Below are 18,739 nucleotides of genomic sequence, written 5' to 3'. Positions count from 1 at the left end.
ACGTAATTTCAGTAACATTATAATCAAATATTCAAAATATCAAAATTGTGTCAATTAAACCGTTCTATCAAATTAACAATCAATTAATTGTTCAATGTCACTCCATTGGATGTAAAGCATATTTGTAAACTCGTGTGTAACTACTACATAAGCAACTTGAATATGATATGTTTTTTTAAAAAGAAAACAGCGTTAACAAAATTTAAGAAAGCTATTTCTTTTTTCCTTTAACACATCAGATCTAAGTTGTATACACAATAAGTACACATGCTTACAATTTAGTCCACATGCTATCCAAAATGATGCCTAGGTCCACAAAAAATCTGCTTGATACAATATTTATATTTTGAGGATTACATTAAAATATTTTAAAAGTTAAAGACTAATTTAAAATCTGGGTTGTAATTTGGAACCTTAGTTGTAATTAACTCTTTTAAATTTCAAAAAAGTTGTTGTGAAGTGTAAACTAATATATCTACATTTCGATATTGACGTGTGATCTAGGCATCAATTATCGAGTTTTGGATAATGTTGCCACGTTTTTTATGGATCATCCTTCAATTGTATATATAACCCATTACGGGGCTTTTTCTCAATATCTCATCTTCATCTTCATTTCAAACTACCTGCTTCTAGCTCTCCTTTTGAATCAATCTCCATTTTTAGTTTTCGTAAAGTGAAAGGATGTTAGGCATTTTCAAGAAAGAATTAATGAATCCACCAAAGGAGCTGCATAGCCCAGCTTCACTCACTTCATCAAACAAGCCCAAGCTTCCCAATCAAATCATCAACCATTTCCTTTCTTCAAATCCCAACAATGCTTTCTCAATGGGGTTCGGATCCTCAGCTTGCTTTGCTTATGCTCCCACAGAGAATCGTTTCCCCAATCATCAAAGGTAAAATAATAACCTCTCTGTCCTCAAAGAAAGAAACCCATTTATTTTTTGTTTAATTGAAGTTTCTGGATTTTGATGGAAATGTAGGTTGTTCTGTGGAGTGGATGAAATATACTGCATATTCTTGGGGGATTTGAATAATTTGAGCAGCCTGCTAAAGCAGTATGGGCTGTCAAAGGGCACCAATGAAGCCATGTTTATCATCGAAGCATATCGGACCCTCCGCGACCGTGGTCCGTACCCGGCTGACCAGGTCCTTAAGGATCTTGAAGGCAGCTATGGATTTGTGGTGTATGATAGCAAAGCTGGAAGTGTATTTGCTGCATTGGTAAGACCATTTTCAAAGTCAACTTCTCCATATAATTGGGATGATTCAAATGTATATTTTCTTATTAAATTAATTAATTGGTTTTTATTTAATGGTGTGTAGGGTGCAGATGAAAGGGTTAAACTCTATTGGGGTGTAGCAGCTGATGGATCAGTAGTTGTTTCAGATAACTTGAAGCTTATAAAAGAAAGCTGTGCTAAATCATTTGCACCATTTCCACCTGGTAATGTGTGCTTCATATTGATTAGTTTTTACCAGTATTATATTATAATTCTAAAAGATTTCCGTACAAAAACAATTGTATTAACATTTTGTGTGTGTGAATACAGGGTGTATGTTCCACAGTGAGCAAGGATTGACGAGTTTTGAGCATCCGAGGAGCAAAATGAAGGCAATGCCAAGAATTGACAGTGAAGGGGTGATGTGTGGTGCCAATTTCATGGCCGATGCTCAGTCGAGAACAAGTAGGATGCCCCGAGTTGGTAGCGAAGCCAATTGGGCACTGCGAGGCTCCAAAGCTTGAATAATTCAATACTAAATGACCCACATTTTATTATGTTTTTTTTTTTTGTTGGGGGGGGGGGTTATTTCCTCGTTTATGAAATCGTAAAATGCCTTGTAAAAGGCATGTTTGATAAATAAAATGAAAAAAAATTAGAAAAGAAATCCTAACATGGCTTGATAACTGAAATGCCTGGAAGAGTTTTATCATCTAATAAATGATGCAGCTTAGCATTTGATCATATGAAGATTGCAAAAATATGACCTTTTGTAATTGACCATAGGGGAGCAAGAGTGGTAATTAACTATTTTGCCGTCTGCTTCATCGCTGCGCAATCTAATTGATGCCATTACATCAAATACACCTTTTTAAGTTGATGGTTCAACCTTTCATCAAGCCCTGACAAATGAGAACTACTTAATAAATCAATCTGACTCCACGAAGATCTGCAAAATTCAATCGATGAGATACATATTAGAATTAGACATGTTGAAGTCTAACCCAATTTGATCATAAGAAGGCAACAATCGAAACCTAAACAAGGAACGTGAAATGATTTTAACCCAAGATGAACCAACTAGCAAAATTTGATCCCACAATAACCTAGACCCGAAATGTTCTAAGAAGTTTTAAAATCTGAATTGATTAGATCCAAAATCAACTCGACTCGCCTAATTGACAAATCTAATTAGAACTAAATTGATGTTAACAATTTGATATTACAATAAAACATATAACATGATACCAACCTCCACATCTGCCAAAGGTTCAAAAGTTTTTTTCTCTTTTGTGTCAAACACTATAAGTCCACTAATACTCTGGACTCCGAGTTTAGTTGCAACCACGTTCTGCAACATGCAAAGTAGAACACATAAATTATTACAATGGTAGCAAAAATCTTAGTAGTAATCCAACTGTCTTTAGCAGTTTATACAAGGGAGAAGTAGAATAAGTAGTAAATAATGTGACATCTTCCATTTTATAGTAAATGATTGCCTGTAAATCATCTTCATACCAAATGGAAATCAGTGGAACCGAATGCCTCCACTGCTGGTAATGCCTGTACGAAAAGGGTCAAATCCATATGTAAGTATTGCAGCAAATCATAACTTCCATATTTTAAGATATTAAGTGAACAGATAAAGTATAATTATAGATGTTTACTAATATTACTGGGGTACTGAGTCTTATCAGAAGACAAAAGAAAGCAATTCATCAGAGTTGTGCATGCAACTACCTCATACATGTAAACAGTACCTCATGGCAACAATGGAAAATGATAGAAAAGTAACTTGTGAGCCTAATATTTAAGAAAAGATTCACTTATCCGGTTATTTTGAGGCTTGATTGGACAAATCTAAGCAATCCTCAGTTGTCACGACCAGATTACATTGACAGAAATTTCAACTATACCATTAATACATACATTTCATGCAGACTGACCAGATTTCTTTAAATGCCAACAACCACATCTCCCTCTTCATCAATAAGCTCTAAGAAGGCAAGATTCATATGAATTTCTACCATATCCTTCATGTATACATTTTATGTGGTGTGACATATCACTTTAGCCACCCACCTAGCACAAATCTCTCTTCATCAAGAAGTTCTAAGAACATAATCTAATCCAAAATTCCATTTATCACCCGCTACCTCTACCAATAAAGGTAAGCTTTAGGTATATATGCTGCCAGGAAGTGTCAGAAAGAAGATAATACAATAGTTTTGGACAAAAGATGATAAGCTAATGTCGGAAGTCAATTGAATCAATTACCATTGTCTGAAGACCATTGAACATAACAAACTTCTCGTGTGCACTATTTTTTGATAACCAGACCTCAAATGGGCCCAACTCACTGTCTGTATGGTTTGTGAGATTCAGATGTACCTGCAAGATAGAGACTAAGTCATTTAAAGGTTGATTAAAAATTCCTTTAGGACGAAGCTGAAGACCTTAAGAAGCAAAGCAAGATACTCTAGGCAGACCTTAAGTTTTGTCTTTAGGATGAAAAGGTTTTCTATTTAAAAAAAAAAAGTTTCCCAAAATGTAAAAGAATTGCATTTAATAATAAACATACAGAGAAGGGCTTATCCAAAATGATTAAAGATGGTATCCCCAGAACTTGGAGCTCAATCTCTTTGCAACTACTAGGCTGAAAAAGAGGAAAAACATATCAGAATGATTTCAATAATTCTTTTTTAGGTATTGATATTTATGCAGATCTCAAACTCAATAAACATAACATAGAGCGTTTGATAGTGTTTTTCCTTCTTTTTTTTTTTTTCAAAAATGAATAAAAGACAAATGATTTCTTTATATGGTACATATTTCAGAATAGAGAATATGAAGTCATTTAAAATAAAAAGAGTGCTTAACTTACATTGCCAAGAATTTGTTGTGTTTGCAAGCGGCCTGGTTCACCCAGGTTTGTACGCCACGATATCTGAAGTTTACCAAGGATACTACTCCTCTTTGCCTTCACTTGTTCAGAACCAGGTGAAGAAATTTTCATTTGATAAAGGTAATTGTGAATTCCCCCACCAGATCTAACAAGAATAGGTGGCTTAACTATCTCTCTGCCAGTAAATGATTATTAACAAATAAGAAAATATTACAATAATTTTAGTTAAACAATCAAAGAGAAAATCAAATAGGACTTGAAAGCATTGCAAGGACAAGCTGCTGAGAATAAAATAATCAAAAGGATACATCCATGTGATATGTCCACTACTTACCCAGTTGACGAGTTATCTGCAGGATAGAGTTCATCAGCTTTTAGTATTTTAGCAGTCCAATGAGGAGCTGGTTCAAACTCAACTTGGTCCACATAAAGGTTTGATTTTGTATGATTCTCTATGCAAGCTTCTAAATAGGTAGTTTCCTGAGATGGAAACACTCAGCTATTACAGATTTAAACTAGTATTCGCTGCACTAGACATTATCGACAACTATAAAACCAAACGAGCAACTCCAAGCAGGAGATGTTAGCTTTACATATTGCAAAAACTGACTTGCAAGTTGCAACAGAAGGATACATGCACATCTGCGCACTTTGGTTTTAATGATAAAAAATGAGAAACAACAAAAGGAAAGAAAGCCAAAAGAAAACACTGAAGCTGGGTTACATAATGGAGGGTAGCCCTTGCCCTTTCCTTTCACAATGCTCAGTTAAGGAGGGATAGAGGCTCTAAAACTTAACTTTTAGCTTTAGGAATTCGTTTGATATCAACTTCATTTATAAAATCAAAAAGCAATAAGTGCCAAGCCAATTTAACCTTTTATTTCTATGGTTTAATTACATTAAAAGAATCTAATTGCAGCAGCATGAATATCTAGGCTTTTTGCACTTACATTAGAGAATTCAAGTCAATCTCAACCTACCTTGACAGTGCGGACCTGCACAACAGAGGCAAGAAACATTACAATTCTGAATGAAAAATTAAAAGAAAAGCCAAGAGAAGATTTCAAAGAACAAAGTAGAAGCAATAAATGCCTTTGAAGCTACCTCAGGGCAGCATGTACATTAGAATTATTTCATTTCTTTCTGAAGGCATGGGATAGTACCTTTGTCCTAACTGATAATGGGTTCGCAACAACAAACTTGAAAAACTGTGGAAGATATTTTCGTTCACCATCACCATCACTATACAACGCGGTACAAACCATCCTAATTTTTTGTCATGCAACAAATCACGGTCATGTCGGGGGAAAAATAATTAATGAAAGAAACCGCAGGAGATAGCAAAATCAGTCTGTTACTACATACGTATAAGCTCCAAGTTCCTTGACATCATGTTCCACAATAAAATCATAATGCCCTCCTGCATGTATCGTTCCAACAGGTGATTTTGATGTATCCAAGAGGAGGATTCTCTCCCTCTCTGTTTGAATTTCTGCCTACAATAAACCCAAGATTTCTTGATCTGTTGTATAGAATTAAACACATATTTTGAGAATAAAAGTGTATGAGCTTGCAAGCAAAACTTCATTCAGGCACTTATCTAACAGAGATGAAAATAAATAAAACGATCACTGAACTTAGATACTTAAATTCAAGCTTGAAAAGAAGCACGTGATCTGGAACTTTTAGTAACATAAAAGCTTAATAAATTCAATTAAAGAAGGTGAAGGAACCAAGTCCTACCAAACTACAAGCGAAAAATGTCAATTAATATTCAAATTTTTCTTCCTTTCCAAACACGTTATCAATGCAACAGTTAAACAGTTCTTATCAATAAAAAAATGCAGCAAATTCATGAAAAGAAAAAAAGAAAACAATTAAACAGACTGACCTTAATAATAACATCCTTAACTTCAAAATTTGAGCTGTTATTAATGCTGATATAGCTGCAGAAAGTCTCTCCCAAGTAAATCGCCCTATATTAATTAAACCAGAAAAAAAATCAGATAAAAAGAAATACAAAACGATTAATGAAAAACAGAGTTGATTGCATAGGACATTTCTGAATTATAGATCAAATTCAAATTTGGTCCTTAAGTTCAAATCCTTCCAATCGATGCTGACTGTTAGTTTGAATATGACCTGTTAAAAAATATTTATAAATCCCTTTACCTCACATTTAAGCTGACATTTAATACTAACAAAGAGGAACAATAAAATATTATTGTAGAGTTTTGAAGTTATGACCAATTTAGAATTTGGTCATAACTTAGGGACGTATGGTACAATTAACCCCCAAAAAATGAAGAATAAAGAGACGTATGTGTGGTGAGACCCGAAGGATTGAGGGAGGACGAGGAGGCCAGAGAAGCCCATTGCATCGGAAGGGTGGTGGAGGAGGAATCTATTGGCAAAGGTCATATCGGAGGAGTCGGTGGACTTGTTGACGTGGCTAGATAAGAGTGGAGAGAGGTTAGAAGCGGCGAGTGGATCGTCGAAGATGTCCTCGCCGACGAAGAGATCGGAAGGATCGAGACGGAAAGGAGGTTCGACGTGGAACGACGGCTTGCAAAGCCGCATTACCCTGAAGGCTAGCGAGTGAATTCCTTGTGGCGTCGTGCTCATGGCTTAATGGATTTTCAGTCCTTTTTTGGCTAAATTTGAGGGTTGAGAGGCTGTGAAGTGAGAGGAAAAAACTGAAAAACGAAGTGTAACAATATCTCGCGGTTTCTCGAGTTTTTCAGTTAGCCTCTTGCCAAGTTCCCAGGGGCCAGAACTGGGCCCAGGGCATTCTGTTTTTTCAGTATTTCTAACCGCCGTCGTTTTGTCTCAAACTTCTTCTTTTTTAATTCTTCCCTTATGTTCGAAGTTCCTGAGGCGGATCTTCATTAGGACTTAAGAGGTCTTGACCTATGTTAAGATTTTTGAAAATTCTTACTAGAATTCTCAAAATTTTTAATTACATCCCCTAAAATTTAATGTCAATAACTGGACTCAATACTTTGGTTTCAACTATTTTTTAATAAAATATTTGAATGAGTGGTGCGTTTATTTGTGATTAGTGTAAAAATAGAAGTGTACGGTGAGATTATATACTGTAGTGATACTGTAAGATGAGACAAAAAGTAAACTAAATATATCGCACTGTACTCCACCTCTCATCCAAACCCATCTTAGCTTTAACCACCGCTCCATGGAATACTATTTTTTCCAATTATTATTGATGTTGGGCTTTTTAACTTTACAAGTTAGTGAAAGTGTTTATAACTCGGGTCAAATTTTGATTAATATTATAAGAATTTAATCGGCGATCGAATCAATCAATCGAATCATTAATTCAATTGTTGCAAAATAAAAATATCTAAACAATTTAGAAAAATGAAAAGGTTGAAAACATAAATAAATAATAATTAAACATAAACATTTATTTAACAAATTACAACAATAAAATTAAATTAAGTATTTGAACTAAATTAAATCAAATTCTAACTAGTTTTGCAACAACTCTCTTCTCTAGTTTTATAGTACCGGTTAAATTAATTGGATACTAATTCCCAATTAAATTAAACAATTGAGTCTGATTCTAGTAATCATGGTTTGGATTTAGATTTGAATTTATGCATGCTATTAATATTTATACCATATTTAATTTTTTAATGAAATTAGTGTCACGAGTCAACTAAAAATTAGACATTGATTCAATTGGTAAATAAATAAATAAATCATGCATTTTACAATGTTATATTGTTATAAGGATGTTTTTATTTAGTGTTAATATATATGAAGGTATTTGAACTTGGTAGCTTATACATACTTTATATCTAAACTTTGTTTTGACCTAACCTATACCTAAATTTGGAAACCATAAGTCAACTTGGTACTTTTTTTAGGTATCTAATTAACACTATTAAAATATATTGACGTGACATTGAGGACCAACGTGATGGTGGCATATTACGTTTATACATTTTGACACGTGGTAATTTTTTTTATAAATTCTAATTTTTTTTGTCACGTGTCAAAATGTGAATTTGTTATATGTCACCATGTTATTAATCATCAATGCAGCGTTTCATATTTTAATCATGTTAGTCAAGTAACTAAAAAAAATCAAATTGACTTATTGTTTTTAAGTTTAGGTACTAGTTAGGTTAAAAAAATACAACTTATCAAGTTCAGTTACATTTATATAGTCTAAGTTAGATACATATTTTAAATGGGCTTAATTTTTTTGTTCAAATCTTTTAAAATTTGACCCATATTTTAAACCTGGTTAAATGAAAAAAAAAGTCTAACTATTTTCACATCTAGTAACTACAATACTTCATGTATGCAATAAATAATAGTACATTGTTGTCATGTTTATAAGTTTTTTTTTTGCAAAAATTGAATCAATATTCAAATTACATATATATAATTCCATAAAATTAAAATTCATATGTTATATTACAAATTAAATAAATATTAAATCTATTTATACTTTTAGTCCCTCTACTGTAATGAATTTGGGATTTAATTCATTCATTCGGTATAATTAGTTACTTTACTTTGTTATTATCATATCTAAATAGATAATATAGTTAGTTATTACTATTAAAGTGATGACATGAAAATTCATTTCACTGTTATTCGATCACATAATCAAGGCTAAATGAAAATTTCGTCAATCATATTCAACTAAAAATAAATTTACATGTCAACTAACCTTCTAATGCTGCTTATAAAAAATCACGTGATCACTTTAATGGCAACAATTAACAATGTTGTCAATTTGGTGATACTAATAATCATAATTAAACTATTAAAATCTATGTATATTTTTGAAATTTATTTTAAAATAAATAAAAAAATGATTAGAGCTCGATGTATGACGAAAAGTTTCAAAGAATTTAATCAATTTACGTTTGATGACATTTTCAATGTGCTAAAATTTATTTACTTTTTAAATTATTGAAATATATGAAATTTGATTCTATTTGAATAATTTTTTTTTGTAATTTAAGATTACATTTGGAGGAAAATATTTATAGTAAATCAAAATTTTAATTAACAGTTTTAGGGTAACTTACATTTAACGTCATTAATATGTTAGTAAATTTATGTTTTGATCACTTAATTTTAAAAAGTTACAAAATGGTCCTTGAATTATTTAAAAGTTTTCAATTAAATCAATGAACTATTAAAATCATTATTATATGACCTTTTTTGTTTGTACTGTCTGCACCATTTGAAAGTTCTCACTCTCTTTTATTTTATAGTTCATTTTATTTTTCATTAAACAACTTTGAACATCATGAATCTGCAAACTAAAACCTAAGCAATTTTCTTCTCCTATTTTTGATAATGATTGTTAGATCAACTTAAATTTAAAGTATGTTTATCTACTCGTCATCATTAAATCATTACTTGGAGCTCATTATTTATACTTTAAAAAGAAATTAACACAACTTAATAACTTAAATAAAACTTTCAAATAATTTAATAAATTAAATTAAACTTTTCAATAATTTAATAATCATTTTTTAAAATCAAGCCATCAAAATATTTACTTATTAATAGTTTATTTAAGTTATAATGCTAAATAACCTCCTTTTACGGTACACAACATTTGAAGAAAAAGACAAGATTCTTTTAAAATGGAAACCCAAATTATTTGGGCAAATATCAGAGCCGCCACCCACCCACCACTTGGATCCAATCCAAACCCATATTAACCACTCACTTAACTCGCATATTTCACTAAATCATCAATCCGAACCAAGCAAGATTTCTCAGCCACCAATTAACCCCCCGCCACCGCCACGGCTCCCGTCCCCCTCCGGCAACCCCATCAACGTCCGATCCCACCTTTTCACTGTTACTAAATTTTCCCTTCCCACGCCCAAAATTCACATTTCCACTCTCACAAAAAAATAAAAAGAAGGAAATTACCTTTGCCCTTTAAAAAAAAAAAAAACACACTTTTAAATCTCAAATCGCACTAACCCCACTAAAAACGAACACTCAACTCACTTTTCTCTCTCTCTACAGTGCTACCTGTCGCCTTCAATTGCGACTTTTGCACCACTCCGCTTGCATTTTTTTCTCTTTCTCTCTCTTCCATTTTTTCATCTTTTTTATATAAATATAAAGATTTAGGGTTTTGTTTTTTTTCTTCTTCGATATGAATCAACAGCCAGGGTTGGGCGATAACAAGGAATCAGAGGAAGAGCCCGTGGCCCAGCCGGTTGATTCTGCCGTTAAGCTGGGCTTGGAGAAACCGGTTGGTTCTGAACCGGTTTCTGGTGTCGGAGAAGACGAAGTTGTTGTCGCTTCGTCGGGTAAAAGTGAAGATACTGTGATGGAAGAGGATCCGGTTAATCCAGCTACCGTGTTTTGTATTTGGTTGAAACAACCGAAGTCTAATTTGCGGTATAAAATGAGAGTACCTGAATTGTGCCGCAATTTTAGGTTAGTTTTTTTTAGTTCAATTCATAGTCAACTCTGCAATTCACTTGTTTTTTTTTCTCGATTGGTTTGTTTATTACGTTGTTGTTTTTTTGTTTCAGTGCTGTTGCTTGGTGTGGGAAATTGAATGCTATTGCTTGTGCGACTGAAACTTGTGCTAGGATTCCGAGGTTAGTTGTTTTTTTATAATTGTTTCTTCTACTTCCAAGTGACGTTGCTAATGTTTATCTTTGTAGAATGATAAATTCCTCGTAGATTCTATTTCTGCTATATTTCATCATACAAGTGAATTGTAGAATTATTGGGAATTCAAGTTTCTCAGGAACACTAAAGTTGTGAAAGTCAGTTATTCTATACACCTTTTTAAAATTAAAACTCATTTAGTGTTTTATTTATTTGTAGTTCTAATGCGAATCCAGCTTTCTGGATCCCTATACAAATTGTGATCCCAGAGCGTCCTACTGAGTGTGCGGTGTTCAATGTTACAGCAGGTAGCTTAATTTTACATTTTCAGCTCATATTGTTATAGCGCTAAAGTGTTCTCATGAACCTGGCTGAATATCTTGACTTACCTAGTGGTGCCAAGTGTCGATTTCACAGTGTTGGATTTTTTAATTCATCTTTATAGTTATGCAAGGTCTTTGTATAGGTGGAACTTGGAAGTGTGATTATGACTGTGTGCTTCATATCTTTATTTATTTATTTCACATTGCTGTGGTTGTTGTCACTGTCGACATGTCTTCTTAACAATTTTAGCTCTGACAGGTGTAGTAAGTCTGGCGCAATATTGTGTATATGACTGGTTGCTCTGCACATTTCTTGCAGATTCTCCTCGTGATTCTGTTCAGTTTATTGAATGGTCTCCTACTTCTTGTCCTCGTGCCTTACTGATAGCTAACTTCCATGGGAGGGTAACCATCTGGACTCAGCCATCCCAAGTAAGCTAGCACACTAGATTGTTTCTTTCAGATGCTCAAGTGACCTCCCTTTAAGTTCTTAACATGGCTTTTCTCTATATAATTCCATTTCAGACTTAGTTACAATGGCAGTATTGGTGTTTCCTTAAGTTTTCTGTTATGACATCATTTGGTTTATCTCTTGCTCATTTGTGGCCATAAAATCTTACCCTGGACTAAAATTTGATGTTTAACTGCAGGGGCCTGCCCATCTGGTACGTGATGCTAGCTTCTGGAAGCGTGAGCATGAGTGGCGACAGGATATAGCTGTTGTTACAAAGTGGTTGTCAGGGGTGTCTCCAGTAAGTACTTTACTGCCCACAAAGTTGATTTCTAGAAATGGATATTTGAGATATGAATTATCGTGTAATTTGGAATTGTGGTGTAATTTTGTTGCTCTTCTTATAAATTGCCTTAAACTTCTCATCCCATGTAGAAATGACAGTGATGGATCTTCTTTCCATCACTAAATCCTTCCAAGTGAAGAAATAAGAGTAAAGGAACATTCTTTATTTTGTTCCCTTATTAACATCCTTGTTTTATTCTTTCAATGGGTACCTTCTGCTCATTTGTTGTCTTTTTTGCCTTTGCTACCATAATGTTAATGATCTGATCGCTTGTGCTATTGATTTATGTATTTTGATAATCAGTATAGGTGGCTTTCGTCAAAATCCAGTAATCCTGCAAACTCAAAATCGACTTTTGAGGAAAAATTTCTTTCTCATCAGTCTCAAAATTCAGGTTTGTAGCTTTTACTCATTAAGTGTTTGAGGTCTTGCTCACAACTTTGTGTTCTATTCATGATTTGTGCAAGAATAAATTTGTAAACATTCTGGATTTGTAAGGTTGGCTGTTTTCCAGGATCATATAGAAGCTATTAGTGTCCTTTGATGATGACCTCATTTGGTCATAACTTGTCATTTGGTCTGCTCTTTCTGTTTTCACATTGAAATCATTATAGAAATTTGGAAGGTACTCATTGCTTGTATGAAAAATGTGTTTTTTTTTTTTCTTTTACAGCCAGGTGGCCCAATTTTCTGTGTGTTTGTTCCGTCTTCTCTTCAGGATCTGTTCAACTTCATTGGTCCCAGTGGCCCCCTACGCAGGGTAGTGTAGCACGAAAGTGGTTTTGCACAAGCAAGGGAATATTGGGTGCTGGGCCTAGTGGTATCATGGCTGCTGATGCAATAATAACGGACAGTGGTGCCATGCATGTGGCAGGCGTTCCAATTGTAAACCCATCTACTGTCGTTGTCTGGGAGGTTACTCCCGGCATTGGAAATGGATTTCAAGCCACTGCAAAGACGAGCACAAGTAATGGGATCCCACCCTCAGTTAATCCACCCAACTGGGCTGGTTTTGCCCCGTTGGCTGCATATTTATTTAGTTGGCAAGAATATTTGATATCTGAAGCAAAGCAAGGGAAGAAGACAGCAGATCAAGATTTTAATGATGTTGTCTCACTACATTGCTCACCAGTTTCAAATTTCTCAGCATATGTGAGTCCTGAGGCTGCAGCACAATCTGCAGCAACCACTACTTGGGGCTCTGGTGTAACTGCAGTTGCCTTTGATCCAACTCGGGGTGGTTCTGTAATTGCTGTTGTTATTGTTGAGGGTACTTGTCTGATCTTTCAAGTTAATTTGTGTACTTCTTGCTATTCCTATTAAAAAAGCTTTTTTTTAATGTTTGGTTAAGTTGATATTTCTGATTCTTGGAGAATCTTGCTTGTTGATTAATTTGTTAAGTTATTAGTCGTTATGACGGTATTTTTACTTGTAAATTAGAAAATAAGACTAGATGGGTCATGATTCCGGCCTGTATTGGGACACTTAGGCTGCAACTGAAATAGATCATTGGCATGACAATGATAATTATAGTATACACTTCATTTTGGACTGAATGCTTCTTTGCTGTTGATACCATTGGTTTTTGAATGAGATAGTTCATATTTTACAAGCTGTTAGTCGGTCATCTCTAAATTCTGTCATCTTGCTTATTGCAGGACAATACATGTCCCCATATGATCCAGACGAGGGTCCTACAATCACAGGTTGGAGAGTGCAACGGTGGGAATCATCTCTTCAGCCTGTTGTTCTCCATAATATATTTGGGAACCCTTCTTCCAGTTTCGGTGGGCAGGCACCTAAGCAGACTGTTTGGGTGTCCAAAGTGGATACAAGCATACCACCAACTAATGACTTTAAGTCTCACCAAGCAGCTGCTGCAGGACCAACTTCTGATTCTCGTAAAGCATCTGATTCGAGTTCCGAGAAGTTAAAGAGGGTTAGTTTTGATCCTTTTGATCTACCAAGTGACGTTAGGACCCTTGCTCGAATTGTTTATTCTGCGCATGGTGGAGAGATAGCTATTTCGTTTCTTCGGGGTGGAGTCCACATTTTTTCTGGTCCAAACTTTAGTGCTGTTGATAACTACCAAATTAATGTTGGTTCTGCTATTGCTGCCCCTGCCTTCTCTTCAACAAGCTGTTGTTCTGCTTCTGTTTGGCATGACACTAGCAAGGACCGTACCATGTTGAAGATAATCCGTGTTCTTCCTCCTGCCATTTCAAGTAGTCAAATAAAGGCTAACTCATCAACCTGGGAACGTGCTATTGCGGAGAGGTACCAAATTAGCTAATCTATAAACATGTACTGATTTGATGGATTTTTATAATTACTATTATTAATAACTTGGAGCAGGTTTTGGTGGAGTCTTTTGGTTGGAGTTGATTGGTGGGATGCTGTTGGCTGTACGCAGAGTGCTGCTGAGGATGGCATTGGTAAACAAGCTTTCACTATCTGTTGAAATTTTTTACCTAAGAGCAAGTTATATTTTTCCTTAGCATATTCATTTTGTATCACCACCTAGTCTTACTTGACTTCTGTTTTTGATGTTTATTGTCCTTTTCAGTTTCTCTGAACAGCGTGATTGCTGTCTTAGATGCGGATTTTCACTCTCTCCCTTCTATTCAGCACAGGCAACAGTATGGACCTGTATGTCTTTCGCTAACTTTTTTTTTTTGCACTATCTGGTTGGCTGTTGGTTTTTACATTATTAGTTCTAGTTGGTTATTAACTTTGCCAATTATTACATGGTTTAAAGAAAGTGTACCCCAGTGCTTTGAACCTCATCTAATGAGGCTATCATGCTACCAGCTTCGTTGAAATTGACAGCCTAAATATTCTCCTGTCTGTCTAATTCTGCTTCCTTCTTTCATGTTCTATAATATAAATGAGAAGCTTGAACTTTTGAACTTCTCAGTGGTAGTTGTTCAATTTGCTTGAAAGTTCAATATTGTCTTTATACTTTGCAGAGTCTGGACAGGATAAAGTGCAGGCTACTGGAAGGTACAAACGCCCAAGAGGTTAGGGCAATGGTTCTAGATATGCAAGCAAGGTTGCTACTGGATATGCTAGGGAAAGGAATTGAATCAGCTTTAGTAAATCCTTCAGCATTAGTATCAGAACCATGGCAGGCATCTGGCGAGACATTATCCAGCATTGATCCTGAAGCAATGGCTGTTGATCCAGCTCTTGTTCAGAGCATTCAGGTCTTGCCTCTATGTTTGACTTACCTGCACATGTAATAAGTCTTTAGTCCTGCTGAAATTGAACTTTTGAAATAAAATATATTCACTGTCCATTCTTTTGATGTTGCTTCTTTATTTTTTACCTTTGTTTCATTCATAAGTTTAGCAACTTTCTTATGTGCAGCACGAGGGTATATGGTTGCTCTTGGATCATGTTGTTAGACTAGTGACTATTCCCCACATAAGCAGTTCACATCTTGGCATATGAAAATACTCTTATATGTTCTACCACTAGCGTTTTCTTTCAGCAGAGAGTTCAGCCTTTTTTTTTGTTAGCTTTATATGCACTATTGTTGATGCAATATGCAGGCTTATGTTGATGCTGTTCTGGATCTGGCTTCACATTTTATTACACGCTTGCGTCGTTATGCAAGTTTCTGCCGCACATTGGCTAGCCATGCTGTTACTGCAGGTACTGGTAGCAATCGCAATATGGTAACAAGTCCTACCCAAAGTTCAGCAACTCCAGCAACTAGTCAGGGTCAGTAGCAATTTCTTTTGACATTGAAAATTGCTTTTCTTTTTCTTTTTGCTTTATTGGGTGATGCTGAAGAACTTCGTGTCTGTTACCCTTCTTGATTTGTACCTTTGAAATTGCTATATTTATATGCCTAAGTCACAGCAAGAAACCCATGTTTTACAGCTGGTCAAAGTGGCACGACAAGTTCGACTGGAAGCACACAGATGCAAGCTTGGGTACAGGGTGCTATTGCTAAGATTAGTGGCTCAACTGACGGAGTTTCCACTTCAACTCCGAACACCATAAGTGGCCCCTCGTCCTTTATGCCAATAAGCATTAATACAGGAACTTTCCCTGGAACACCCGCTGTTAGGCTTATTGGGGATTGCCATTTTCTTCATAGACTATGTCAACTTTTACTTTTCTGCTTTTTCTTTCGGCGAGCTCTACAGCCTCGCTATGCACAAAGAAATACTGATGCAAATCCACAAAAAAATCAGCCTGGGGCTCCTGGGAAAATGGAGGAGGTCAATTCTGTTGCTGCTAAGCCAACAACCATGACTAGACCTGATGAAGCCCAGGGAGCACGAGCTGGGCAATTAGTACCTGGAGCTAAAGGTGCTGAGGAAGGTCAGAGGACAGGAAAGCTAGGTTCTGGGAATGCTGGTCAAGGATACACGTTTGAGGAGGTAGTTACTGTGTATTTTTATTGCTACCATTACCACTACCATCACTAGTAATTATGTAATGTGAATTTTTTTCTTTAGGAACTGTGTTCAGGGGTCCCAAGTAATATTTAGGACTGCTGAAATGGCAGACTGGGTTGATATCTTGATATAATAAACCTCGTATGTTGCTCTGCAGGTAAAGGTTCTTTTCCTTATTCTTATGGATCTCTGTAGGCGTACCTCTGGTCTACCACACCCGTTACCAGTTTCTCAGGTGGGAAGCAGCAGCATCCAGGTGCGGTTGCATTATATTGATGGAAATTATACGGTATTGCCTGAGGTGGTAGAAGCATCCCTTGGCCCACATATGCAGGTAGGCAGATTTCATCCAAGTTTATGAGACCTAGTTGCATAATCTAGCTAATAAAAGTTAGGCAACAAAAAAATAATGTAAGTCATGATTTGCATCTTTGTAGTTAGTGAGATGTACTGATAAAAGCAAATAATATGGGTATCTAATCGGTCTGTTTGTCGATTCTTCTGAATCTATGGAGTGCATTCTAGATATTGTGCTAATGAAAGCAGTTTCAATTAGCATAAGGGAATCTCCTACACTTTGATGTTCTAATTGTTGTTCCAGATTCCTTTTAATTTCCATTATGTTTCTGAATTGTCTGCAGAACATGCCTCGGCCTAGGGGTGCAGATGCTGCTGGTCTGTTACTGCGAGAGTTAGAATTACATCCCTCATCTGAAGAGTGGCACAGACGGAATATGTTTGGTGGTCCATGGTCAGATCTGGAGGACATGAGCCCGGGAGATGATATTCCCAGGCTAAGCAATACGATTGATATGCCTGATACAAGCTCAATGGAAAGTTCTAACGTCCATTACGGAGTACAAACCCTCTGGCCAAGGAAGCGTCGGCTGTCTGAAAGAGATGCAGCATTTGGCTTAAACACTTCTGTTGGCCTGGGTGCATATCTCGGTATAATGGGATCTCGACGAGATGTTGTGACTGCTGTGTGGAAGACTGGTCTTGAAGGTGTTTGGTACAAGGTTTGAGAATTTTCTTAAACATTTACTCTTTTAACTTCTGTGTTTGTCTTTGTCAGTTCTTGTTGTAGGATCACCTCGTAAAACGCTTTTAATTCCTATCAGTTGGAACTGGGAGATTTCTTTTCCCTGTTTTATCAATAAAAAGCATTTAGTTTATATAGCACTTTTAAGTTTACAAGAGGTTGAGTGGTGCTTGGTATTTGCTTGCCTCTGTGAACAATCAAAAAGTAAATTGTTTCATTTCTTGTGCTCATATGGTCTGCTGGTCGTCCTGCCATTTTATCGTGTGAAATAAATGCTTCTGGCTTTGACTTTAACTGTAGATCTTCTTGTTGGAGAGTTTCTTTCACTCATAAGATTTGAAATGTTATGACTCCAAATATTGTTGGTGTCAAATAGAATTAGGATGTAACAGTGCTTAGAATGGTGCATGGAAGGACAACGTATTTTATGTAAAACGCACGCATCCAGAGATTTTAATTGAACGCTATGGTCTTTTTGTCGACCATGACACTAGTGTCGGGCTGAAATATGTCATTTTGATATATGATTTTCCTTGTTTGTTTGGAACTCTCTCTGATGAACTTCCTATTGATAACATATCTATTGGTTTTATATCGTGCAGTGCATGAGATGTTTGCGACAAACTTCAGCTTTTGCTTCGGCTGATTCGACCCACCAACCTAGTCAAAATGAACGGGTGAGTTGGTGGATCAGTCGTTGGGCCTATGGATGTCCGATGTGCGGCGGACCTTGGGTTCGAGTTGTATAGAAGCTGCCAGGGTGAATGTCGATTATGTATTTGTTGTCAGGGGCTCACTTCGGTTCCTCTTTTCGATGTACGGGTATGTACTTTTTGGAAGCTTTACAAGTTGCTGCTGGTTTAAAGCTTAAACATAGGAAACAAATGATTGGCTTTTTTAACACTAGAACCTGTTTCTCTGTATAAAATTTGTTGATAAAATAATTTGTTAGGTTACTTTTTTATTTTAACAAACGTTAACTAAGAACATTGATTTTTAAGGGGGTGAGAAATGAGAAGAATATGGGTAGGTGTAATAGTTTCCTTTTGTTCTAGATGATTGTAGTTGTAAGACAGGTAGACATTGTATGAATGTAGAGCAGTGTTCAGGTCTAATTTCATATTGTACTTTTCTTGTCAATATATGGGTAGGTGTAATAGTTTCCTTTTTTTTCTGTTTTTATTGAATTTTAGCATTGGATTCTTATTTTTATTTTGGAAATATGTACTTCAATAAAATCTCATTATTGAAATAAAAGGTTGTTTGAACTGAATTGGCAAATCAGATCAGGATATCGATCCATAAAAGGGCATTGAATTTGATTAACCTAATAATCGATACTAACCAGTTCAACTGAGCAATTTTTAATATACATTTTTTATTTTAGTTGGACCAGTAAAAACTTTA

General features: G+C 35.5%; 3 protein-coding genes across 3 annotated transcripts; 2 read left to right on the top strand and 1 right to left on the bottom strand.

The window, feature by feature from the left end:
- Window positions 1-573: 573 nt before the first annotated feature.
- On the top strand, window positions 574-1,890 carry LOC108486899 (stem-specific protein TSJT1-like). Its single transcript, XM_017791059.2, has 4 exons — window positions 574-896; window positions 984-1,224; window positions 1,327-1,447; window positions 1,554-1,890. The coding sequence occupies exons 1-4, from the start codon at window positions 685-687 to the stop codon at window positions 1,745-1,747; spliced, it is 768 nt and encodes a 255-aa protein (XP_017646548.1). The 5' UTR covers window positions 574-684; the 3' UTR covers window positions 1,748-1,890.
- On the bottom strand, window positions 1,572-6,987 carry LOC108486898 (uncharacterized). The gene is made up of 12 exons (XM_017791058.2): window positions 6,464-6,987; window positions 6,020-6,104; window positions 5,494-5,624; window positions 5,292-5,394; window positions 5,109-5,123; window positions 4,463-4,608; window positions 4,108-4,303; window positions 3,805-3,879; window positions 3,501-3,614; window positions 2,742-2,786; window positions 2,476-2,574; window positions 1,572-2,172 (listed from the first exon to the last, which is right to left on the bottom strand). The coding sequence occupies exons 1-12, from the start codon at window positions 6,751-6,753 to the stop codon at window positions 2,152-2,154; spliced, it is 1,320 nt and encodes a 439-aa protein (XP_017646547.1). The 5' UTR covers window positions 6,754-6,987; the 3' UTR covers window positions 1,572-2,151.
- Window positions 6,988-9,728: 2,741 nt separating this feature from the next.
- LOC108489092 (mediator of RNA polymerase II transcription subunit 16) lies at window positions 9,729-18,589 on the top strand. Its single transcript, XM_017793369.2, has 16 exons — window positions 9,729-10,578; window positions 10,677-10,745; window positions 10,978-11,066; window positions 11,401-11,513; window positions 11,732-11,833; window positions 12,182-12,272; window positions 12,552-13,148; window positions 13,537-14,155; window positions 14,234-14,313; window positions 14,445-14,527; window positions 14,848-15,084; window positions 15,433-15,604; window positions 15,767-16,272; window positions 16,448-16,624; window positions 16,932-17,309; window positions 17,935-18,589. The coding sequence occupies exons 1-16, from the start codon at window positions 10,292-10,294 to the stop codon at window positions 18,079-18,081; spliced, it is 3,747 nt and encodes a 1,248-aa protein (XP_017648858.1). The 5' UTR covers window positions 9,729-10,291; the 3' UTR covers window positions 18,082-18,589.
- The last annotated feature ends 150 nt before the right edge of the window (window positions 18,590-18,739 follow it).

The sequence above is a fragment of the Gossypium arboreum genome, chromosome 10, assembly GCF_025698485.1.
Source record: "Gossypium arboreum isolate Shixiya-1 chromosome 10, ASM2569848v2, whole genome shotgun sequence".
Lineage (NCBI taxonomy): Eukaryota > Viridiplantae > Streptophyta > Magnoliopsida > Malvales > Malvaceae > Gossypium > Gossypium arboreum.
The sequence above is the reverse complement of the archived record's forward strand: the minus strand, read 5'-3'. Positions and strand labels throughout refer to the sequence as shown.

What these genes read in the sequence shown, in the direction of transcription:
- LOC108486899 (XM_017791059.2), top strand. Translation starts at nt 685, where the DNA reads ATGTTAGGCATTTTCAAGAAAGAATTAATGAATCCACCAAAGGAGCTG. An exon ending in CGTTTCCCCAATCATCAAAG is followed by an intron (nt 897 to 983) that starts GTAAAATAATAA and finishes ATGGAAATGTAG; the next exon opens with GTTGTTCTGTGGAGTGGATG. An exon ending in ATTTGCACCATTTCCACCTG is followed by an intron (nt 1,448 to 1,553) that starts GTAATGTGTGCT and finishes GTGTGAATACAG; the next exon opens with GGTGTATGTTCCACAGTGAG.
- LOC108486898 (XM_017791058.2), bottom strand. Translation starts at nt 6,753, where the DNA reads ATGAGCACGACGCCACAAGGAATTCACTCGCTAGCCTTCAGGGTAATG. An exon ending in TTAAGGATGTTATTATTAAG is followed by an intron (nt 5,625 to 6,019) that starts GTCAGTCTGTTT and finishes GGTTTATTGTAG; the next exon opens with GCAGAAATTCAAACAGAGAG. An exon ending in GCAGATAACTCGTCAACTGG is followed by an intron (nt 4,304 to 4,462) that starts GTAAGTAGTGGA and finishes ATTTACTGGCAG; the next exon opens with AGAGATAGTTAAGCCACCTA.
- LOC108489092 (XM_017793369.2), top strand. Translation starts at nt 10,292, where the DNA reads ATGAATCAACAGCCAGGGTTGGGCGATAACAAGGAATCAGAGGAAGAG. An exon ending in TGCTGTTGTTATTGTTGAGG is followed by an intron (nt 13,149 to 13,536) that starts GTACTTGTCTGA and finishes TGCTTATTGCAG; the next exon opens with GACAATACATGTCCCCATAT. An exon ending in CCCTTGGCCCACATATGCAG is followed by an intron (nt 16,625 to 16,931) that starts GTAGGCAGATTT and finishes AATTGTCTGCAG; the next exon opens with AACATGCCTCGGCCTAGGGG.